Here is a 25,008-nt window from a genome sequence, read left to right as displayed (position 1 = left end):
AACTCATCTTTACATTAAAAAAACAAACAAACAAAAGATTAACTCATCACTTAGACTGTCTCAACCCAAATTAAAAAATAAAACACATCAGTATTGGTGTTTACCTGAATGAGCTCAAGACAGGTAAGTTTCTGCTCCAAAGTTTCAATTCTCACCATTAGCCGGGATAAACTGAGCACCTGGTTTTTATCAGAGAGACCCTCTCCATTTTCCATCAGCGCTTCTAGCTCTCCATCTACCTACCACAGCAAAGAAAAACATTTCTGGTTATTTAAAACAGACAAAACAAACCTACTAATTTTAAAAATGAAACAACCTGAAAAGTTGCTCAGCTTCACAAGTAATTGGAAAGATGAATACACAGTAAGAACCTATGCCATTATTCTAGGGAGGGAAAAAAATTGCAATGGCTCCTTTTTTTTTTTTTTTTTTTCCCTTTCCTGTCCTCAGTTGTAGGGCTTGACCTCAGGGCCTGGGCACTGTCCCTGAGATCTTTTGCTAACGCTCTACAACTTTGAGTCATAGCTCCACTTCCAGTTCTGTGGTTAAGTGGAGATAAAAGTCTCATGGACTTTTATGCTTGGGCTGGCTTTGAAGCATGATCCTCAGATCTCAGCCTCCTGAGTAGCTAGGATGACAGGCATGAGCCACCAGCACCTGACTAAAGTTCATTAAACACTCCCAATATCACAAGTTTATGAATAAATACATAGACAAAAAGACCAATTTACGTTTTTTATTGCATATCCTAAATTGAAAACTTCTGTACTTTCAATTTTAAATAGAGTAGAAAAAAATAAAAAAAACTTTAAAATTCTACTTTTCTCCTAAAGTGTAACATCTAGAATCTTGCAAATATTCAGTGGGTTAAAAAGGTAATTCTTTGACTGGGAATGTGGCTTAGTGGTAGAGTGCTTGCCTAGCATGCATGAAGCCCTGGGTTCCATTACTTAGTACCATGAAAACAGAAAAAGCCGGAAGTGGCGCTGTGGCTCAAGTGGTAGAGTGCTAGCCTTGAGCACAAAGAGGCTCAAGTTCAAGCCCTAGGACTGGCAAAAAAATAAAATAAAAAGGTAAGTTTTCTTTACAGTTTTTTGAAAAATGAGACAAAACTGAATTATTATTCTGTTTTCATTCAATCAGTACCTTCTGAAAATAGATATTATTACTGGGAAATAAAATAGCAGTTTACAGGAAATTGCCATTTTACAGAAAATAGCAAGAATGCCAAAATTGCAAAATAAAATTGTACAAACAAAATACAAAAGAATGGATTTCTTTTGGAAGGTAGTACTATGGTTTAAACTCAGTTCCTCATAATTTGCTAGGACCTCCCACTATCACTGAAGCTGTACTAGAAGCCTAGCTGTGAGATGGAGTCTTTAGGACTTTGCTATTGACCTCAAACCTCAGTCCTCCAGATTCCTGCCCCTTGAAGAGTTGGGATCACAGGCATGAGCCACCAGTGCCCAGACTTTATTAAAAACATTCACACCAATACAGAAATCCAAAGTAATAGAGCTTTCATCATTTTCAAAGCTCAAGTACAGCAAAGGTTTTGTAAAAAGGTTCATGAAGGAGAATACATGCTTTCAACACCAAAAACCAATCACTACTATTCAGATACAGACACAGACACACAGACACAGACACAGACACAGACAGACACACACACACACACACACGCACATACCCAATCAATTAAAAAAAAACTAAGAAAAAAAAGACACCTTTCCAGAAACAGCTGACTAATCCAAATAGTCAATAAATTTGGAAAGCAGTCAACCTCATTAGTAATAAAGCATACGAATTAAAATTACTATTAAATAGACATATTTGCCGAGTACTTGCAGCTCACACTTGTAATCCTAGATGCTCAGACGGCTGAGATGTGATTATTGTGAATGAAAGCCAGTGCAGGCAGTAAACTCCATGAGACTCTTCTCTCCAATAAACTACCAAAAACCCAAAAGTAGAGCTGTGGCTCAAGTGGTAGAGCACTAGCCTTAAGCAAAAGCGGCTCAGGGACAGCAACCCAGGCCCTGAGTTCAAGTTCCAGGATCAGAAAAAAAAATTCTATTAAATGTCATGTACTTTGTAGATTAATAAATTTAAGTAGTACGATGCATAAGAACAACAGTAGCTCTCATATACCACTGATGGGGATGTTCATGGACACAGGCACTTTAGAAACACTTTGGGATTATTTACTAATGGTGAATGTATATACGTGGTATGAGCCAGCATCTGCACTTCCGGTTATGTAACCAGAGAGAAAATATCTGTAACATACATCCAGGAGTCACAACATCATTGCTTCCAAAAATGTGGGGGAGGAAGTGGCGCTGTGGCTCAAGCCTAGAGCGCTTGCCCTGAGCTGAAGAGCGCAGGGACAGCGCCCAGGCCCAGAGTTCAAGCCCCACGACCGACCAAAAAATAAAAAGAAATAAAAAGTCTCATGGACTTTCCAAAATGTGGGGGAAAAAAATGAGAAAAAAAAACGCCAATATCTACTAACATTAGAATGGATTTGCTATATACTCAAATGCAAAATTTATTAAAAAAAAAAAAGTAATCTATAAAACCAAAGACAAAAGGCTTTGTCCAGTATGATTTAGTTTCCATTAAAGTAGGCAAAAATACAGATGTGCATGGGAAGAAATAAACTTCAATTAAAACAACAACCAACCACTTCAGTAGTTTTTAGTACCCAATTCTAATCTCTATAAATCTGAAATGAAATAATCGTATTTTTGTTTCAGAATTTCTTCATCTGGTCCTAGAATAGCTGAATTGAATTTTTTCTAATACACTTCAATTAGAAAAATCCATCTCCCTTCTCAAAATTTGTAGTGTGAAAAGTTGAAAAACAAATGGATTACTTACTGAATCCTTCTTTCGAGATCGCTCTTTCTTCATTTTCCCTCCTGCTGCTCGGATGCTAACTCTGTTTTCTCCTCCCAGGTAACCCCGGCAATTTGCTGATCCGCAGAAACATTTCTGAGCTTCTTTTCTGTTTAACGAGCATAGGAAAGAAAAACTATGTAAAAGTGAACCATAAAAAAATGTCAAGAGGGCTGGGAAGGTGGCTCAGTGGTAGAGCGCTTGCCTTGCATGCCTGAGGCCCTGGGTTCGATTCCTCAGCACCACATAAGCAAAAAGAAAAAAAAAAGCCGGAAGTGGCGCTGTGGCCCAAGTGGTAGAGCGCTAGCCTTGAGCTGAAGAGCTGAGGGACAGTGCCCAGGCCCAGAGTTCAGGCCCCACGACTGGACCCCCCCCCCCAAAAAAAAAAATGTCAAGAATAGGTCGGGCACCAGTGGCTCATGCCTGTAATCCTAGCTACTTAAGCGGCTGAGAGCTGAGGATTGCGGTTCAAAGCCAGCCTGGGCAGGAACGTCTGAGACTCTTACCTCCACTTAATCACCAGAAAACCAGAAGTGGCACTATGGCTCAAGTGCAAGAGCGCTATCCTTAAGCTGAAGAGCTCAAGGACAGCACCCAGGTCGAGTTCAAGGCTCACGATTGACAAAAAAGTCAAGAATATAACAATTACTCAAAAAGCATCACACTAAAAAAAGGGATTGACATTGCATTGCTCTTATTTTTTTGGTCAGTCGTGGGGCTTGGACTCAGGGCTTGGGCAGTCCCTGAGCTTTTGTACCCAAAGCTAGTGTTTTACTACTTTGAGCCACAGCTCCACTTCCAGTTTTCTGCTGGTTAACTGGAGACAAAGAATATCATGAACTTTCCTGCCTCAGCCTCCTGAGTAGCTAGGATTGACTATAGGCATAAGCCACTGGCACCTAGCTTAATATTCATTCGTTCTCCAATTTTATTTTACTAAACTAAACTAGCCAATAAGGAACAATTCTCCTTTTTTATGAAATACAATAACATTATAGGTTGTATACATACTCGGTCTGGGAATAAAAATATAAATTCACAAATACACACACATACAACCAAATAGCCTATTTCCAGAATTGTTAGAAGAAGAAAAAAGCCACACTCACCCGTATCTTTGAAACTGATAGTCAAACGTTAATTCTGAGCCTGATGGAACCAGTTTGGTTGTAAAAAACCCAACCCTTAGTTGTCCATTCACAGTCCACTGAAATGTTTTGAAAAAAGAGAAGAAATAAGTGAACACAAACACACAAACCATCATCATATTTTGGAATGGAAACCACACAGTGCCACCAAAGATGATGATAATAATCTAAAATATACATGGGCCAGGCACCGGTGACTCACACCTGTAATCCTAGCTACTCAGGAGGCTGAGATCTGAGGATCATGGTTCAAAGCCAGCCCTGACAGAAAAGTCCGTGAGACTGTTATCTCCAATAAACCACCAGAAAACCGGAAGTGGTGTTGTGGCTCAAGTGGTAGAGCACTAGCCTTGAGCTGAAGAGCTGAGGGACAGTGCCCAGGCCCAGAGTTCAAGCCCCATGACTGACAAATAAATAAATAAAAATATACCCATATAGCTCCTTAGACTATAAAGACTTTCCCAGTAGCAAATAAGAATTTTGTTGTTAAAACATTTAAGTGTTATGGTTAATTAATGAACCACCAGATTAGATATATGTATATCTTTGATTAATAAAACTGATTGCTACTGAGATAGGTGCGGAGTTCAATGGCAGAGAACTAGCCTACTACATTAACACAGCTACAATTAACACATCTTAAATACACAATGTGCTCTCTCTCTCTCTCTCTCTCTCTCTATCTATATATATATATATATGCATTTTTTCTAAAAAAAAAAAAAAAAGGCAAAGTGGGGAGGGGATGCTTGGTGTCATGGAATATCATAAGGTTAGTGAAAAGTTTATGTTAAAAGTTCTGGAAATTGGGCTGGGAAGATGGCTCAGTGGTAGAGCGCTTGCCTTGCATGCATGAGGCCCTGGGTTCAATTCCTCAGCACCACATAAGCAGGAAAAAGCCGATGTGGTGCTGTGGCTCAAGTGGTAGAGTGCTAGCCTTGAGCTGAAGAGCTGAGGGACAGCGCCCAGGCCCAGAGTTCAGACCCTACTACCAAAAACAAAACAAAACAAAACAAAAACAAACAAACAAAAAAAACAAAAGTTCTGGAAGTGAAGTGGCGCTGTAGCTCAAGTGGTAGAGCACTAGCCTTGAGCTGAAGAGCTGAGGGACAGCGCGCAGGCCCAGAGTTCAAGCCCCATGACCGACAAAAAGAAAAAAGAAAAAAAAAAAAAGTTCTGGAAGTGGAGCTGTGGTTCAAGTGAAAGAGTGATAGCTTTGACCACAAAGAGGCTCAGGGACAGCATGCAGACCCTGAATTCAAGCCCCAGGACCCGCAAAACAACAACAGCAACAACAAAACAAAAAACACCCTTGGGTTGGGAAGGTGACTACAGTGGTAGAGTGCTCACCTAGCATGCATGAAGCCCTGGGTTCCATTCCTCAGTACCACATACACAGAAAAAGCTGGAAATGGCTCTGTGGCTCAAGTAGTAGAGTGCTAGCCTTGAGTAAAAGAAGCTCAGGAGCAGGGTGCCCACGGCCCTGAGTTCAAGCCTCAGTATTTACAAAACAAAAAACAAAAACAAAACCTTCTAAGATTGGTCATGGAGTTTGTGAAACACTGATGTACTCATGAAAGTGACTTTCTTTTCTTTCTTTTTACTGTCAGTATAGGGCTTGAACTCAGGGCCTGGGTGCTATCCCTAAATCTCTTGGTACTCAAAGCTAGCACTCTACCACTTGAGCCACAGCACCATGTCTGTTTTTTTTTTTTTTTTAAGCTTTAATTAGAGATAAGAGTCTGGTGGGGACTTTGGACTTTGTGCTTTGAACCTCAATCTTCAGATCTCAACCTCCTGGATAGGTACTATTACATGCATGAGCCACTGGCACCCAGCTCCAATGATACTTATCTATGGGTCCATAGCCTAATGGACATATTTATTTAGGAAGAAGGCCCACAGCTTTCTTAATGAGGAATTTCTACTCCCTCTCAACTTGGGCTATTTAGTCCTTCATGAGTTTTATTACAACAGTCCAATTTCACACCTGTGCAAGACTTGATTAAAAAAATACCCTGAATATATCAGTACACAATGGACTTCACAATAATGAAAATCTAGACATATTTTGGCATCTTTTACATCGTTATCTAAAATAACTATAGGCAAGGGAACAATCCATTGTAATGTGAATCCCAGGGCTGAACCAGAAAAATTACAGCTGTCAAAATTTTAAAAAACGATCTTTTGGTTAATCAATAGTATTCCTCGGTATAATCATTTTATTATGATTCCAAATGATGTTAACATTGAAAAAAAGTAGGTAAAGGATGGAATATGGGAGAATTTACTATACTTTAGAACTCTAAACTTATTTCAAAATGAACACAGGAAAATATAACAAAAATAAAATTCATGAGTACCTTTTATGTACTGCCTAAGCTTACACGTTAAATCCACATAACTTACTTTTTGGGTTTCACAGTTTGGTTCACAGCTGTGATTCATGAAACGAGAGCAATTTCCTTTCTGAGTAGCATCTATTATCTGGAGAAAGAAGAAGAGTTCTGAAATGAGATCTTTAAAGAGTCAAACATTTTGCAAAGGTAAAAAAAACATTAAGGCAAAGTTAGATAAACTTCTTTGCCCCCAGCTTGATTTATACAACTTTTCTCATACTACACCAAGTGACAAATATAGATCTGCTTTTTTTTTTCCTGGAAAATCTGTTAACTGTAAATGTTTTGGAGTGCCACGCACAGTAGGTCACACTCATAATTCTAGCTACGCAGGAAGCAGCTGGGACAGAAAGTTATTAATAAGCTCCCATCTCAACCAACCAACTAGGCATGGTGATCCATGCCCATGGGAAGCTACATAGGTAAGATCATGTTCAGAGTCCGGCCCAGCAAAAAAACAAAAACAAAAACAAAAAACAAAAAACAAGACTTGATCAGAAAACTAAAGTTAAAATTTAAATTAAAAAAAAAATGGGGCGGGGGGAACCTGTGGCTCAAGAGGTGCTTATCTGCATCGCAAGTCTTGATCCTGAGTGCAACTCCAGTCATCCCACCACTACCAAAAAATTATGGCAAAATAGTATTCTGTATTTGTCAATGTGTTTCTCATTTACTTTTCGCTGGGGTTTATCTCCTACTGCATTCCAGTATTATTTTATATATGTAAGACTTCATTTTGAAGTATGGTCCCTGCCACAATGCAGTAGCTCTAAAACTCTGCGTGCACATCCAAATTCCTTAAGGAATTTGAAAACTTGCTGAGTTATTCCCCAAGTGGAGAAGGTACAGCCTTAGAATTACAATCCCCACCTTGAATGTAGAGGCAAAGAGGGGAAGCTAGATCACCCCTACTAAGCCACACAGAAAAGGATTTACAAAAATGTATGTCATTAGCATGTTACTTTCACCCTAAAAATATTCTTTTGAAAAAATTTGTTTCCAGCTGGTGGCTCACGCCTGTAATACTAACTACTCAGGAGGCTGAGATCTGAGGATCACAGTTCAAAACCAGCCCAGGCAGGAAGGCCAGGAGACTCTGATCTCCAATGAATAACCAGAAAACCAGAGGTGGTGCTGTAGAGCTCAAGTGGTAGAACACTCGCCTTGAGCTGAAAAGCTCAAGGGCCCAGGCCCAGAGTTCAAGCCCCATGACTGACAATAAAAAAAAAAATCCTAACACTTACTGTTTGTATCAAAACACTTCTAAAGTTGTTTCTATTTTTCTTATTTTATGAAATGCCAATATAACCTAGAAATGTATTTTGGAGGTCATAGTAATGTTAAAGACTTGTGACATAAAGCATGTGTGCTGACGTTGACATATAAACCCAATTACTTCCCCCTCCCATCTTCCTTTTGGGCCAATCCTGGGGCTTGAACTCAGGGCCTGGACTCTGTCCCACAGCTTTCTTTGCTTAAGAGCTAATGCTCTACAGCTTGAGCCAAAAACTCCACTTCCAGCTTCCTTGGTTTAGTGCAGATTAGAGTTTCACAGACTTTCCTGCCCAGGCTGACTTCAAATCACCACCTTTAGTTAGATCTCAGCCTCCTGAGTAGCTAGGATACAGGTGCGAGGCACCAACGATGAGCTTCCCATCCTTTCCTAGTAACAAATATAGAGGCTGTGTAAAACTATACTTTTCTGGCTCTTATGTCCTCTCAAATGACACAAAACCCCTTCAAACCCCCGTATTTTCAAATCGGTTTCAAAGCAAAACACAGCTAATGCCGCTCACCTCATCATTCTTCAGAGCCATGAAATAGTAGTGAATATTTTTGTTTCGTGCATATTCCTTCACTCGAGCTTTAAACTCTTTATGATCAAGTACTTCTCCACAGTATTCCAAGACAAAGGTATTCCTGCAAAACAAAGGAAGTTCATTCTCACCAGTGACTTCAGCTATTGGCTGGCTCTATGTAAACAAAGGCTTCATTATGCTTTAGTCCCAAGTTCTGACCTGAAATAGCCTGCCTGGAAGTTTTCACCCACAAAATAAGCATACTGTTACCAAAGGGATTTTTTTAAATGTACATTAGGTATTTCTTAGTAACATGTTGACAAAATCAATGTAATTATTAAAAGAAGACAACATGGTTAACATGGCCAAGTGAAAAAAAAATCCTCTTTTATTAAGGATCTTTCAAAATGATGAAACATGCTATACCTAAGAAATTTAGGGCAGGCACCAGTGGTTCACACCATGTAACCCTAGCTACTTCAGCAGGTGGTGATCAAGAGGACTGGGCTTTGAGGACAACATGGGTAAAATAACTCAAAAGTCTCATCTCAAACAAACAGCCGCAGAAGGTGGCACCCAAGAGGCTGAGGAGGATCATGGCTCTAGACCAGGAGGGCAAAGAGTTCATGAGATCCCCACGTATCAGAAGAAAGACTCTGACATGATAGTACAAAATTCAAGATCCTCCTGCCTCCTGTTGCCTAACAACTGGGATTACAGGTCTGCTCCCTACACCTGTTCTTTAATTCCTTTTTCTAGCACTGCATAGATGCTGAGGAGCTGTAGCAAAACCTCGTGATGACTTAAAATCAAAGGGAACAAAACTGTCTGAGGAAGAAAGGACATGCACATCTGTCACAAGTAATGAAATTCTCTTCCTGTATATAGACAGAGAAGTTTTTTTACTTGATTCTCTAAAACTCAATTTTTTTTTTTTGGTCGGTTGTGGGGCTTGAACTCTGGGCCTGGGTGCTTGTCTTTGCGCTCTTCAGCTCAAGGCGAGCACTCTACCGCTTGAGCCACAAAGCCATTTCCAGTTTTCTAGTGGTTTATTGGAGATAAGAGTCTCAAGGACTTTCCTGCCTGGGGTGGCTTTGAACCTCGGTTCTCAGATCGCAGCCTCCTGAGTAGCTAGGATTACAGGCGTGAGCTGCATAATAATCATAAATAAGCTCAGTGCAGTATTTTCCTGCAAAACATCCAACCTTGTTCAACAAAAATGAAAGGTGATTACAACAGAACTTACGAAGGGAGGTCTTTGGCAGCTCTTAAGCCCCAGCCTTTCTTTTCAGTAAGTATGACTTCTACGTCTGCATGCTGTTTTCTCTGAAACCGTCTGTTGGAACAAAAATCCCCATTTGGGCATCGGGAAGAACTGAAACGAGAAGTTGGTAAAAGTTTATTCTTTATAAACAGCAAGAGCAGCAAAATGTAGCCACGTCTTTAGGGCTAGCAGTGTTCATGTACAGACTTTGTCAAAAATTCCTTCCAGCACTACAGGATTCCTTAGAACTATCTACATTTTTACCACATTACCTGAGGGAGTATGTCTGCAATACTGCCTGTAGCTTCATCTACAGCCCTGCCAGGCTGTGTATCATATAGTTGTAGAATCTTGTCAACTATGCAGAACTAACTTATTTATGGACACCTGAATCATATTCCACTCAAATCATCAGTAATTTGTTTTTCTGAATGCAGTCATCTATTTGATAGGTATTTCACACAAACCCAAGTCATTACAAGTCTTGTTCGGAGCAAATGCAATATAATATGGCAAGGTTCTTCTCTAACTGATCCATCCCTCATCCCTCAATGAAATCTTGATATTCCAAAACTGGCAGATACAATGGCTTTGCATAACTACTAAGATTAAGGTATAAATCACCATTATTAATACATAATTATTATGTGTTGTGAAACAGAAAATATTTCTACCTATGCTCAAAAGTTGGTGGATTTACTTTAGAAGGTGCTAAGTAGAGAAAAGCTTTGATGAGAGTAAATTTTTTTTTTCCTGCCAGTCCTGGGCTTGAACGCAGGGCCGGGGCACTGTCCCCGAGCTTCTTTTGCTCAAGGCTAGCGCTCTACCACTGGAGCCATCGTACTACTTCCGGCCTTTTCTAGGTAGTTTATTGAAGAGTCTCATGGATTTTCCTGCCTAGACTGGCTTCAAATGGCAATCCTCGTATCTCAGGCTCCTGCACAGCTAGGACTAACAGACAAGAGCCATCAGCACCCAGTGAGATATCTTTTAATATAATCATTCATAGGTAGAATAAAAACCATTATATTTGACTTATTTTTAGAATATACAGAGACTTACAAAAAGAGCTGAATAAAAGCAGAGTACTTAATCTACTTACCATTCAATCATGAGGAGACGATTGAGACAATCTTCCCCACAAGCTATTTCACCTTGAGCTCTTTCCTCTTTGGAAAGAGGTGTACACTCACACTGCATTCGCTTAATATCCCGATGAGATTTATTCTTCTTCCTGTTGGGCAAAATTTCATAAAAAATTGGTTAAATATCCTGGAGATGATATAATCCACATAATCAAATATGCACCAAATCTCGTTTTCACGTTTGATGATCCCATAGATTAACCATTTGCAATAAAGCATTTGGAAGGCAAAGGCTGTTAATTCAAGGCCAGCCTGTACTGCATAGACAAAGGAGAAACAGAAGAAGGGAAAGAGGAATGAAAACACAATCATTAATACTTAATAGATGAAAAACATTTTATTTTCCTTTTTGGCTATGCTTGGGATTTAAGTCAGGGCTTCGTGATCCCTTGGCAGGGTATACAACTGCCTGAGACACATCTCTGGCCAATAAACTCTTTACGTGATGTGTAATAAAAAAAAAGAAGTTAGAGTGGAACACCAGTGGCTCACACCAGTAATCACAGCTACTCAGGAGGCTGAGATCTGAGGATCGTAGCTCAAAGCAAGCCCAACAAGGCAAGTCTGTCAGACTCTTATTACTATAAGACACAGGAGATCTGTCACCTTAATACCACAAGGCAGAAGTAGAGCTGTGACTGAAGTGGTAGGATGCTAGCCTTAAGCAAACAAGCTCATGGACAATGCTCAGGCCCTAAGTTCAAGTCCCAGGACCAACACAAAAAAAGAAAAGAAGAATTCAGAGACATCCTTAACCTCGACAGATAAAAACACTGAATTCAAGTCTACTATTTTGAAACTCACCCCGTATTTCTTAGTTCAGATGAGCTAAGTATCAGATTGTGAGCATTTTCAATGTTAAGGTCGTATTCCGCTCAAGAGATAAACAGGATAATTCATGAGTTTCAAGTAATAACGGCTGGTCAAAGTTTAAGAATCAGACCACATGAGGAAAAGTAATAGTTGAGATTAAAAGCTGATGATAGATTTGGGTTTTTTGTTTTGTTGGTTGTGAGGCTTGAACTTGGGACCTGGATTCTGTTCCTGAGCTCTTTGCTCAAGGTTGGAACTCTACTACTCTGAGCCACAACACCACTTCTGGTTTTCTGGGAGTTCATTGTAGATAAAGTTCTCATGGACTTTTCCTGCCTGGGTTGGCTTCATACCACTATCCTCAGATTTTAGTCTCCTGAGCAGCTAGGATTACAGGTGTGAGCCACTGGTGCCCAGCAACACTTCCCATGTTGTATAATTAATATGTGCCAATAAATGTGGGGTGGAGAGAGGGGAATAATACTATCTATCAACGAGGGGGTAAAAGTTCAAGAGGAGTAAATTTTCCTTACTTCTTATTCTTCTTTTATGTTAGGGAATTTTATTTTATTTTATTTTTATTTTTTTTATTTTTCTATTTTTTATTTTTTTGGGTCCGGTCAGGGGCCTGAACTCTGGGCCTGGGCGCTGTCCCTCAGCTCTTCAGCTCAAGGTTAGCGCTCTACCACTTGAGCCACAGTGCCACTTCCGTTTTTTTTTTTTTTCATTTTGCTTATGTGGTGCTGAGGAATCGAACTCAGGGCCTCATGCATGCAAGGCAAGCACTCTACCACTGAGCCACCTTCCCCAGCCCCTGTTAGGGAATTTTAATAAACCATGTTACCGGAAGAAATAACCGTATCGCAAAGCTCATAGAACTCATAAATGTTATAGACTGTGATAGACAATTTGCTCCAGAATGTGTTTGTGACTTTAACTGAATATCACTATCCCACAATACTGTAAAATTTGGGAAATTATGTAATCACTTAATCACAATAAAAAAAATTAAAAAAACAAAAAACAAAGTACGTGGGCCGCTCGGGGTCGCAGTATCAGCTCCCGAGCCTGTGCTGCGGCCCTGGCCAGTCAGTGTAGGAACCTTCTCAATAAAGTTGCTCTTTATTAAAATAAATAAATAAATAAACAAACCATGTTACCATTTCCAAAATGTATTATGCTGTTAGCAAATTTAATCAATTAACAATACATCTAAATACATGACAGCAAATTCCGATGTCATGTTTCCAGCTTCGTGAAGTAACTAACAATACTTCACTGTGCACATCTTGGACTGGGAGGCAGGGAAACGAAACGCTTCATGGGGCCTGAACTCAGGGCTGGCACGCTATCCTTGAGCGCTTTTGCTCAAGGCTAGTGCTCTACCACTTTTGAGTCATAGCTCCATTTCTATTTATCTGATAGTTAACGGGAACTAAGAGTCTCATGGAAGCGTTGGACTGTGGCTTACACCTTTAATCCTAGCTATGCAGAAGGCTAAAATCTTAGGACCTCAGTTCAAAGCCAGTCCCCCCTCAGGAAAGTCTCCATGAGACTCATGTCCAGGAAATTACTGAGAAAAAGCTGGAAGTGGTGCTGTGGCTCAAGTGGTGGAGTCCTAACCTTGAACAAAAGAAACTCAAAAGGGGCTAGGAAGGTGGCTCAGTGGTAGAGCGCTTGCCTTGCATGCATGAGGCCCTGGGTTCGATTCCTCAGCACCACATAAGCAAAAAGAAAAAAGCCGGAAGTGGCACTGTGGCTCAAGTGGTAGAGCGCAAGCCTTGAGCTGAAGAGCTGAGGGACAGCGCCCAGGCCCAGAGTTCAGAACCCATGACCAGACCCCCCCCACCCCCCAAAAAAAGAAACTCAAGAGACAGTGCCTCAGCCCAGAGTTCAAGCCCCAGGAGGGGCAAAAAAAAAATTGTTTTTTAAAGTCTTATGTATTTTTTTGCCTGAGATGGCTTTGAAGTGGGATTCTCAGATGGCAGCCTCCTGAGTAGCTAGGATTATAGGCATGAGCCACCAGTGCCCAGTCTAAATACTACTAAGGTTTTATTTCCTTTTCTGTCACTTTCTTATGAAAAAAGAACTCGAGAAAAACTTAGCTATTATACTTTTAGAATCAGACACAGCAGAGAAAAAAATTAGGCATATTATTTTGTTTTCAGGGGTGGGGCGAGGTGGGTGGAAAAGCCACACTACTGCATCCAAACAGGTAACTATGTTACATCAAACACCTAACAAGTATCAAAACTGTATCATGCAAGCCTTGCTGTGACTCACCTTTCTGTTAAATAAACATTTTCTTCAATCAGATCGAAGTAACAAGGCATCTTGCCCTGCTTGGCGCACTCCTTCCACCGCTGTGGGTCCCTGAAGTCACCCATGACGCAGGAAGGCCCGATCAGCTCCGAGTGTGGTGGCACCGATGTCTCCTCCTGCTCTAGCTCCACTCTGACTTTCTTTCTGTCTTGAAGCTCTCCATCGCTTTCAGACTCGCTCTCCAATTCCTGCCTCCGTTTTTTGGGAGGCCCTCTCTCTTTGAGGTCATTTTTTTCAAAGTTTTTAGAAAACTCTTTCCTTTCGTTCACAGCTAGAGAGTCTTTGATGGAATTGCTGCTTATTTCTGGCGCCTGCACAGAGCCCTTGTCCTTCTGAAGGGATAGAAGAAATTTGGTGGACTGGCCTGCAAAATGGGATCCACCCCGCTGATCCCAATTCTCCTCTTCTTCACGGTCATCGGTTAAGGAATCTGGCACCTGACCCTGCATGCGATCGTAAGTGACTGCAGATCCAGGAGGCCTGCCCGCCGATCTCGGGTCCCAGTAGCCATTGCTGTGCCAGTAATGACGGGGCCCGCCATACTGTTCGGCAGTTTGCTGATACTTGTGTGCCCCATAGGTCCCATAGCTGCTGTCAGGCTGCTGATAGGTGGTAGTAGGCCTTTCTTGTTGAGTAAAGTCCCAGCCCAGGTTTCTGAGCTCCTCCGAGGAATGCAAGCTGTCCATGCGGGAGATATCACAAGAGGAAGAAAAAGTTAGCTCCATTTTCCCCAGTCTGCTATCTGGCCGGTTAGGGAAAGGGATCTGTTGCCGGGATTTACTTGGTATCTCTTCGAAATCATCCGAAGAATAAACTGGAAGCTCTTCTTGTTGCCTAGATGTTTTGCCTTTTACTATGTCCTCCGAATTCAGGTGACTTAGAGAGTCAGATTTCACATCTGCATGACTTGTACTATCAACCCCATCACTCTGAGGATGAGCAATTTCAGGCAGATGCTTGTCTACCTGTTTTCTGCTGAACTGTGTAAAAGAAATTTCGGGATTCTTCTCTGCTCCTTTATGAAGAAAGAACTTCTCAGTTTGAGGACAGCCTTTACTTGTCATATTCTCAAACTTTTCCTCATATGAATGTCTCCTTGACTCTAATCTCTCATCATCCCAGTGATCGGAATAATGTCTGTAACTCTGGCTGCTCCGAGAAGAACAAGGACTTGTTTCATCCATGGGCAACGTAGAGTTCTTTGGCACAACCACAACAGACTGGAGGCGGTTTCTTGGAATACTGCTATCATCAGACTCTGTATCTTCTGACTCACTGTCATCACTTGAACTTTCCGAAGAACCAGAATAATCTTCATGGACAGTTGACACAATTTCAGTAGCATGACCACTACTGTCACACTTTAAGGTGTAAGGTGCACCGTCAGTGTCTTCCATGGTTAAATTCAGATCACAAGAAGAAAACACAACTTCTGAATCATCGGAAGTGTGTGCATGCCCCCTTTCTCCTTCCTCATCCAAAGAGATGGCTGGTCTTCCTCTTCTATCAGGCAATATGGAATTCCCTTCTTCTTGAGCCTCCTGCAAACCATGACCTAATAATCCATTATTATGCCTGTTTTCCCAGGAAGCAAATCCCTTTCTTGAATCAGGAAGGTCACTATCCACTTCGATGGTTGTTTCGGCATGCTTTAAAAACTCTGTACTATTTTTATCTGTCAGCGCTGCATCTGGAACTGGAGAGGTGTCCTCATCACCTTGCAAAAGAGCTAAACTGTCCGCTTTTATCCCTGGAGATGAAGCGATGTCTGAACTCTCTATAGGTTCATATAAATCATCAAAATGGTTAACATAAGCTGAACTAGTACTACCGACGCTCTGCTGATACTCTTCACATGCAAATTTTGAGTGCTGATCTGTCGGACTTCTATCATCACATAAGACTGCTTTTGAGTCTAAGTGCACATTCATAAAGCTATTGGATGAAATCTTCCTAACTGAAGGCTCAACGTTTTCAACTTCAGAACAACAGAAAGAAGGGGTACTCTCATCTGCAGTACAGTATCTATCTGAATCTTTGGTTTTACAGCAAGAAACTCTCTTCTCCAAGGCTTCCTTAACTACTGTTCTGGAATAATCTATAGTTATGACTGGCAAAGAGGTAAGTTTATCGTGTGGGGACACTAGAGATTCTGTTTCTCTCAGTGGACTTTTTGATGGATGCTGCAAGCATATATCATCCAAGTCTTTCTCCTTGCATTTGCTGATACTCTGATAGCCATTTGATGAGAGCATGCACACCGTAGCCAAAGGGGACACCTCTGATCCACTCACACTATCATCACAAGTCATCAAAACAGCACCTGTTTTAGAAGTGCAAAATGTTGCCATGTCAGATTCTGCCCCAGGAGATCCATTTACATTGAATTCAAGGGGACAAAAACTTCTCAATTCATCCTTCTTCCCTTTGGATAAAGAGTCCAGTTCTTTAATACTATCGTGGCAATCATGTTCTATAAATTCAGACTTGAAAACAGGTGACCCATCTATCTTTTTTAAAGGGGGGGAATCATTTAATTGATTTGATGGAGACAAGGACCGAGTCTTTTCTCTTTCAGGGATTTTAGTCATTGTTCTGACTTCACTAGTTTTCAAGCAAGGAGTCTGTAAGCCAAAAGGAGGAGACTGTTTGCTTTCCTCATTGGATTCTGCACAGCAGAGAGAATTTTTAAGTTTATCAGACTTGGATCTAGGTTTTGAAAGGGCAGATTTGTAACGGGAAGTACTGGTATCGTGCTTGGAATAGGATGACCCCCTTCGGCAGCCCAGTTCACTAGGGGGAGAACAGCATCTCTTTATTGCTTCATTTTCTGATATCCTCTTTGTTTCTCTGTCTAGTTTTGAATACTTTCCCCTCCTCTCCATCTCCAAGTAAGAGCTCTCACTTTTGCACTCCCGATCAGATTTGGAATAGGATGATGTCCTTAGGTCTCTGTAAGAGGAGGAATGAGATGAGGTACGCCTCGAGTATGTCTTCTTATGCTCATCATCAGAGTCGGAACTCTCTCGCGCCCTGTTGTCTGTGTACGGCCGAGAATAGCGGGTCCTTTCTCGGTAAGGGGAACCCCCTCGATGGTAGCGCCTGTCAGACTCGTAATAATGAGACCGTTCTGATCGAGAATAGGATAAAGTCGTTCTGGAGCCTCTGTCTGATCTAGAACGTGATCTGCTCCGCCTTCGCTCTCTTTCCGGCCTGCACCGGGAAGACACATACCGAGGATCGCGGTCAAATTTTGAGTAGCTAAAATATTTATCATCTCTCTCTGTTTTAGAGCGCGATTTCCCTGAATCCTCATTGTTTTTTAAAGGTGCTGAGTTCTTTTTCACATCTCTTTCCTTCTCAGTGCTTGCTGAACTTTTTAAGTCATGTGATCTCTGACTTGATGAAGTCCGTACAGAATCTTCGTCAGATTCTGAAGCAAGAAAGGTGCCTTCAAAGGGTGAGGACTTCTTTTTAGAACCTGGTTTCTTAGAGCTCGGACTAATCTTCGAACTATCCGGAATTTCTTCTTCCTTCCCAATATGGGAATCTTCTTTCTGCGAGAGAGTATCAACTTGCTCTTTCAAATGTTCAGTTACCTGCTCTTCTGCACTATTAGATACAGTATCATGCTTATTATCTCCTTCTGAAGATTCCGGCACGGTGGTAACTGGTGGTTCTTTCAGAGCTCTAACTGCTACATCCTCTGGTGAGAAAACAGGTGCGCCCAGAACTTTTACTGGTGTTTGTGGCAAGGCCACTGGCTCTGCTATTGGTGCTGGTGGTGAGGGTATTGTAGCTTGGGGAGGTGGAGGTGGTGGAGGTGGAGATGAAGGGGGCGAGTCTATAATTGATTCTGCTATGACTGCTGGTATGTGTACAGTGGGAGGAGATGGAGGCGTTATTGATGTGGTAGTAGCCAGCTGGGGCCGAGAGGTTACATGTAGTAGATGTTTCTTAAAATGAATTTTGCCCAATTCCACTCTTGATTTGGGAGGAGACGATTCCTCTGTAATAGATAAGGTTTCCCCGCTGTCCATTTTGTTTTTAGGGGATGAGTCTACTTGAAGAGGTATAGCTGGAGAGTTTGGAGTATCATTTTGCTTTTCATTGCCAAGTGCAGTGAGAAATCTGTTCTGCAATGTTTTCTTTGTAAGGCTGAAACTGAATGACACCTTCTGCCGCCCCTGTTCCTCCAAATTAACTTTTGTCTTCGTGCCTTTGGGCAAAAATCGACTTGAAGCAACACCTTTAAACATTGGTCCTTTGATAAAACCTGTTTTCTGCACATTTTCAATCTTTGCCTAAAAATGAAGAAAACAAACAATTGCTGATAAACAGTAGTGATTATCAAATGCCTGCATTACAGTTCAAAATGTCTGTCAGAGAAGTTGTTTTGAACAATAGTGTAAATCTCACTATGTTACAGATTTTATAAGCTCTTATGGAAATTTAACACATTCAATAGTATAGACAATAGTATAATACGCTCCTAGATATCTACTCCCACCTCCAACAATTACCTACAGTTTTCTATTGTTGTTTTCTGTCACATAAAGATTGTCTTCCAATTTCACAACTATTTTCTAGGTAGTGTTTTTCTTAGAAGCATACATTAATTGAATAAGGGGAGATCATTGTGATATGCCTATACATGCATACAATGTATTCTGATTAAACTTCCTGCCCTGTCCCTTTCTTAAAATAATTTCACTGCTCTTCTATTGTTTAATTAATTTTTTTGGTGTGGTATTGGGGTTTGAACTCAAGACCTCCTGTGCTTGTTTGCACAGTGAGTGCTCTACCACACGAGCCACCTCTTCAGTGCTGCTCTCTTTGCTATTTTGGAAATGGAGTCATGATGATATTTAATCTGAATCTACCAGATCTCAGCCTCCTAAATAGCAAGGATTACAAGCGTGAGTCATGGTTACCTAGATCACTGTTCTATTTTCATACATGCAAATAAGCTACTTGATAAGATAGCATTTTACAAAAACAATTTTTATACACAATGTATAGTTTATGCCTTATGTATACATTAGGGATAGTAATTATTATCTTAGTAAAGCCATCTCTTGTTATATCACAGTTGACTTATTGTGGGTTCAAAAACAAAGGGTAAATAGTGATCCTTCACCTATTGTGGGAGTTATGTTCCAGAGACCCCTGTGAGTAGATGAAAATCCTCAAAGTAGCAGTAAATGAACCTTGATATAGTAAGGGACGACTACATAAGGCTGCTACTTCATGGATTTTACCTATTGTGGGGGGGGGGGGGGGTCTCTGGAACCTAACTCCCGCGATATGTCAGGAGGATCACTGTCTTCAAAACTGTGTGGTCTGAGAAGTATTAGAAATCAACAAAGCAAGTAGTTCCCTGGCATCACAAAATCAGTTGCCTGTGTGGCAACTCAAGCCTAAATTAAAGAACATTATTTGCTATCTACAAAAGTTCTGTAAGTGATGTTCTTTATTCAACATTGGCTGTGTAAGGGAGTAAGTAATTTTCACCCTGAACATGATAAAATAGGAAATCAGTTCTCAAAAGTATGCAATATTATTCAAGTGGAAAAGTGAAAGTTTTTACATGTTATAGAGCAATGATTTTTTTTTTTTTTGTCGGTCGTGGGGCTTGAACTCTGGGCCTGGGCGCTGTCCCTCAGCTCTTCAGCTCAAGGCGAGCGCTCTACCACTTGAGCTACAGCGCCACTTCCGGTTTTCTGGTGGTTTATTGGAGATAGGAGTCTCATGGTCTCTCCTGCCTGGGCTGGCTTTGAACCGCGATCCTCAGATCTCAGCCTCCTGAGTAGCTAGGATTACAGGCGTGAGCCACCAGCGCCCGGCTGATTAACTATTTTTAAGAAATAGAATCCACTTTGAAATTAAATCTTACATAGAATCAGGGAAAAATTGTCTCCAGGGGCTGGGAAGGTGGCTCAGTGGTAGAGTGCTTGCCTTGCATGCATGAAGCCCTGGGTTCGATTCCTCAGCACCACATAAACAGAAAAGCCGAAAGTGGTGCTGTGGCAAGTGGTAGAGTGCTAGCCTTGAGGTAAAGAGCTGAGGGACAGTGCCCAGGCCCAGAGTTCAGGCCCCATGACTGACCAAAAATAAAAAAGGTGTCTCCAGAGCTGCTTCTTGGTTTCTTTTTTTCCCCCCAACATTCTCTGTTTATATATTTTTTTATTTTTATTTTTTTTTGTCGGATATGGGGCCAGAACTCTGGGGCCAGGACCAACCAAAAAAGAGTAATAAAAAAATTAAAAAATGACAGCTTAAAACAATTTTTAGCTTTTATTCAATCTCTAAGCTGTACTTAAAGGTGAACTGAATGAATTGTTACTTACCTCATTTTCTTCTTCTCTATTTCCATTCATCCAAGAAAACATGCAAAAGAAAAAAAAAAGAAATAAATACTAAGAACAGATTGAAATCAAAGTTGTTTATGTTAAAGCAAGGCATTTGGTTCCTACAAGTATATTCTACATGAACTATCAGTTCTTTCATAGCCTGCGCATTTAGTTTACACAAATTCTTATTGGAGATAATGTACTGCCCCATGCTAAGTGCTACAGTTGGAAGGTGAATACAGCAGAATCGCTGCCCTGAGGAGCTTAGTTTCCTGTAAACTACAAAATATAATTGTTAACAAAAGTTAATTCCAACACAAAAACACAAAGAAGTATGTACAGTGTAGCAGCAAGGAGGAAAGTAAGTGGCTCAATTCAGTGGGAGGATAGATTCAAAGTAGATTGCAAAGAGAAATAGGAAGTTACCCATGGAAATGAACTGGTGACCCAGAGAGGTAGGGTCTTTTTTTTTTGGAGGGAGGGGGCCTTGTATTCAGAGCCTGGACACTCTCCCTAAGCTTCTTTTGCTCAAGGTTATCACTTTAGCCAAAGCTCCACTCCACCTTTTTTGGTAATGAACTGGAGATAAAAGTCTCATGGACTTTTCCTGCCTGGGCTGGCTTCAAAACAGGATTCTCTTATAGACTAAGATAATGACAATTTGCCTTGAGAAGGTTAAACTGTGTAACTTTAAATAAGTATCACTATCCTACAACTCTGTGAAACTTGTGAAATTTATGTAATCATTTAATCTCAATAAAAATTATTATAAAAAAAAAACCATGATTCTCAGATCTCAGCCTCCAGAGTAGCTAGGATTACAGGTGTGAGTCAACAGCACCCATCAGAGATTGTTTTCTGAATAACACAACTGTGGGAAGATCCTAAGCAAAAGGAGAGCTCAGGTAATCAGAGATTAAAAAACAATATATACAAGGAAATAGAAAATTCTTCCTCAGCTCTGTAATCCTAGCTACTCAGGAGGCTGAGATCTGAGGATCCCAGTTCAAAGGTATTGGGGGCAAGAAAGTCTATGATACTCTTATGCCCAACTAACCACCAAAAAGTCCGAAGCTGAGCTGCGGATCAAGTGGTAGAATATCAGCCTTGAGTGAAAAAGCTAAGGGATAATGTCTTAGCTCAGAGTTTAAGTGCTAATATCAAAACACACATACACACACAAAATATAATTGAATTTATCTCTGTTCACACTTTCAGCAAAGGGACTACTGAACAGTTTAACACCCCCTCCTCCGTGCCCACCATACACACAAAGGAATAAAAATACAATTCTTAATGAGAAATCTGGCCACTGCCCCTTACTCCATCTAAATTTTGGCTTTTTTTTTTTTCTGACTTATACCTTACACTGGGCTAAATAGGAATTTTTTTTTAAAAATCCGTTGTGGAGCTTGAACTCTGGGTCTGGGTGCCATCCCTGAGCACTTCAGCTCAAGGCGAGCCCTCTACCAACTTGAGCCACAGCACCACTTCCGGTTTTCTGGTGGTTCATTGGAGGTAAGAGTGTCACAAACTTTCCTGCATGAGCCATCAACACCACGAAAGAACTCAGTTACGTTCTAACGAAGGTAATCATACAGCATTCTAAGTGTGAAGAACTCAACATCAGCAAATATATAGAAGAGAAATCTCAAGCAGGATCAAGTATTTCTTTCTTCCACCAAACCACTAAATTATCATAGATATGTTAGAACTTATGTCATCAATTTTAAGAACACCCTCCCACACAGCCACACATCATACTATCAACTATCATACTATCAATGATGATGTACTTTAATTGACCAAATGTTTTCCTAGCTGGTTGTGGTGGTGTATGTCTATAATCCTAGCACTAGGAGGCTAAAGCAAGAGGATCCTGAGTTCCAGGACAGCTTGGAATACAAAGTGATACCCTAGTCTCAAAACTAAAAACCAGAACGTTTTCCTTCATTAATGGTACATAGAATAATCTTTTTAATCTTTCACTTTGTGCTCAAGCCCATCTCAACTCTTCTCTTTCATAAAAAGCATACCTTTTTTGGTATATTATCTCAGCCTCCTAAATATCTGGGGTGTCTGCCTTACGACAGACCCCCAAACTCCAAGACTGATGGATCAAGGATCAAAAAGTCCAAAGCACTGAATCAAAATAAACCTTCCCTCTAAGTTAATGGTCTCAGGTGTTTGTTACCTGGTTATGACTAACACAGTGACCACGATTATGTATCTCTTCTGTTAATCTGCAGCTGGTATCAGATCCGAAGAATCTCTGGCAGATAGACTTGTTGCAACTTGTGAACTTTGTTCATCTTTCTAAACCAGGAGCTTAAGGTCTAGAGGCACTTTTCAACTTTGGACAACCCCACCCTGTGTATATAGCATAACCTACATGGCAGTACTTTCTCATGTTTTTGTGACTTAAGAAAAGCAGTTTTGCTGGGTGCTGGTGGCTCACGCCTGTAATCCTAGCTACGCAGGAGGCTGAGATCTGAGGATCATGGTTCAAAGCCAGCCCGGGCAGGGCAGGAAAGTCTGTGAGACTCTTATCTCCAATAAACCACTAGGAAAACAGAAGTGGCGCTGTGGCTCAAGCAGTAGAGCACTCACCTTGAGCTAAAGAGCTGAGGGACAGCACCCAAGCCCAGAGTTCAAGTCCCAGAACTGACCAAAAAAAAGCAGTGTTTTTTTTTTTAAGGTGCCTCTCCCAACAAAAAGTAAATTACTCACATATATTAATTCTGGTCTCCCTTAAGATATACATAGAATGACAATGAATCAACTCTTGAGTTTCATGTGGGATTAAAAATTTCTTCTAATGAAGAGTTTATACTACTTAAGACTCATGCTGCAGGGTGCTGGTGGCTCATGCCTGTAATCCTACCTACTCAGGAGGCTAAAATCTGAGGATTCCAGTTCAACGGCAGCCTGGACAGAAAAGTCCCTGAGAATCTTATCTACAAAAAGACAGCAGTACTCTAGTACTGGCAAGGTAAGCAAACAAGCAAGGAAGGAAGGAAAGACAAACCTAGCCAAAAGGACAGCTCTGGATGACCAAAAATGTGAGGCACATTTTTGCATCATTCAGGCATCTAATCTCCAAGCATATACATTTACTGGGGCAGAGGAAAGCACCAACGCAGCTAAGGAATCTCCTGAACCCTCCCAGTTGGGCTAGTAAAAGTATGTCAAGATTAATTTTGAAGACCTCTAAGAGAACAAGCAACTACAGGCAAAATAAACTGATCCACGTTGTTTCTGAATGGCAACTACTCTAAATGTTAGTCCTTAACACCAATAAAAAGGTAAGTCTTTCGCTGGGCACCAGTGGCTCATTTCACTGTTTTTCTCCCCCATCATCCCCAACTTCCCCCATCCCCTCTAGACTTTTTTTTTGGGGGGGGGTCAGTTGTGGGGCTTAAACTCAGTGCCTGGATGCTGTACCTCAGCTCTTCAGCTCAAGGTGAGTGTTCTACCAGTTGAGCCACAGCACCACTTCCAGTTTTCTGGTGGTTCACTGGAGATAAAGAGTCTCATGGACATTCCTGCCAGGGCTAGCTTTGAACCACAATCCTCAGATCTCAAGCTTCCTGAGCAACTAGGATTACAGGCATGAGCCACTGGTGCCTGGCTAAGATATTTTGTCACAAAATTCACCTCTTTATGGTAATTATATTTTCGGTACAAAAGTAGTACCATCAAATGTGTAGCTATGTTTGAGTTGAAAAAAAAAAACAATTCATGGAAGTCATATCTTTTACTTGTCAGTAGAGAAAAAGAATCTTTGGCTTTCTAGCAGTGATAATCTCTTCACAAGAATACTGCCTGGTACCAGGGGCTGGAGACTCACGTCTGTCATCCCAGCTTCTCAGGAGGCTGAGATCTGAGGATCACAGTTCGAAGCCAGCCTGGGCAGAAAAGGCTGGAGGCTTTCATTTCCAATTAACAACCTAAAAACCAGAAGTGGAGCTACAGGCTCAAGTGGTAGAGCACTAGTCTTGATCAAAAAAAGTTCAGGGACAGTGCTCCAAAGCCCTGAGTTCAAGCCCTTTTACTGTTGTTGTTGTTGTTGTTGTTTTTAAGTCTATTTCCTGTCTTTCATCCCTTTCCAGAAGAGGGAAGAAGGAAACCCAAGAGGAACCTCAATTACTACTTTCTGGGTGTGAAATGTCCAGGGTGCCATAAAACAACTATGGTCTTTACCCATGTACATACAGTTTTGTGTATTGTTCATTCCCGGGTCCCCCAGAGTACAGGAGGAAGAGCAAAGGCTATAGAAGGATTGTCCTTCAGAAAGAAGCAATACTAAAAGCACTGAATCAAGATGAATGGGAAACCATCCCCGTAAACACATTTTGGATTTACAAAAAAGAATACTGTCTATGATCAAGAACAGGATAAATAGAATTTCGTACAATGGGTTTGTACAGCCATTTGTCAGTTTATAAAAATATTTGCTCTGGCCGGGCGCTGGTGGATCATGCCTGTAATCCTAGCTACTCAGGAGGCTGAGATCTGAGGATCGCGGTTCAAGGGCAGCTGGGGCAGGAAAGTCCGTGAGACTCTTATCTCCAATAAACCACTAGGAAAACCGGGAGTGGCTCTGTGGCTCAAATGGTAGAGTGCGTGCTTTGAGCTGAAGAGTGCAGGGACAGAGCCCAAGCCCAGAGTTCAAGTCCCACGACCGACCAAAAAAAAAAATTGTTTTATTCTATATTCATATAAAACTCAAAAAAAAAAATTTAGTCCTGGCATCATCTACTCACTAAAACACAATATATAATTAACTATCCACCAAGAGACCAAATATCAGACAAGAGGACTTAAAATGAAAGTCTGAACATGGGTTCACAAAGAG

The 25,008-nt window shown here is 41.0% G+C and overlaps 2 protein-coding genes across 2 annotated transcripts in view; one reads left to right on the top strand and one right to left on the bottom strand.

Moving 5' to 3' along the window:
• Positions 1-25,008, bottom strand: part of Setd2 (SET domain containing 2, histone lysine methyltransferase) — a 71,654-nt gene that overhangs the window by 37,723 nt on the left and 8,923 nt on the right. Inside the window, exons 2-10 of the mRNA XM_070017547.1 lie at positions 20,148-20,163; positions 13,759-18,101; positions 10,620-10,751; positions 9,500-9,628; positions 8,251-8,374; positions 6,465-6,542; positions 4,014-4,111; positions 2,887-3,013; positions 105-239 (exon numbers count right to left, since the gene is read on the bottom strand). Coding sequence (XP_069873648.1) covers positions 105-239; positions 2,887-3,013; positions 4,014-4,111; positions 6,465-6,542; positions 8,251-8,374; positions 9,500-9,628; positions 10,620-10,751; positions 13,759-18,101; positions 20,148-20,163 — 5,182 coding nt within the window. The remainder of the gene's footprint in view (positions 1-104; positions 240-2,886; positions 3,014-4,013; positions 4,112-6,464; positions 6,543-8,250; positions 8,375-9,499; positions 9,629-10,619; positions 10,752-13,758; positions 18,102-20,147; positions 20,164-25,008) is intronic.
• Positions 23,763-24,459, top strand: LOC138823909 (small ribosomal subunit protein eS27-like). Its single transcript, XM_070017410.1, has 2 exons — positions 23,763-23,816; positions 24,268-24,459. Exons 1-2 carry the CDS (start codon positions 23,763-23,765, stop codon positions 24,457-24,459), a joined length of 246 nt encoding a protein of 81 aa, XP_069873511.1.

Source organism: Dipodomys merriami, unplaced genomic scaffold (genome assembly GCF_024711535.1).
Source record: "Dipodomys merriami isolate MVZ:Mamm:240054 unplaced genomic scaffold, mDipMer1.0.p SCAF_125, whole genome shotgun sequence".
NCBI classification, from domain to species: domain Eukaryota; kingdom Metazoa; phylum Chordata; class Mammalia; order Rodentia; family Heteromyidae; genus Dipodomys; species Dipodomys merriami.
Note: the sequence above shows the minus strand (reverse complement) of the source record. Positions and strands in the feature narration are given on the sequence as shown.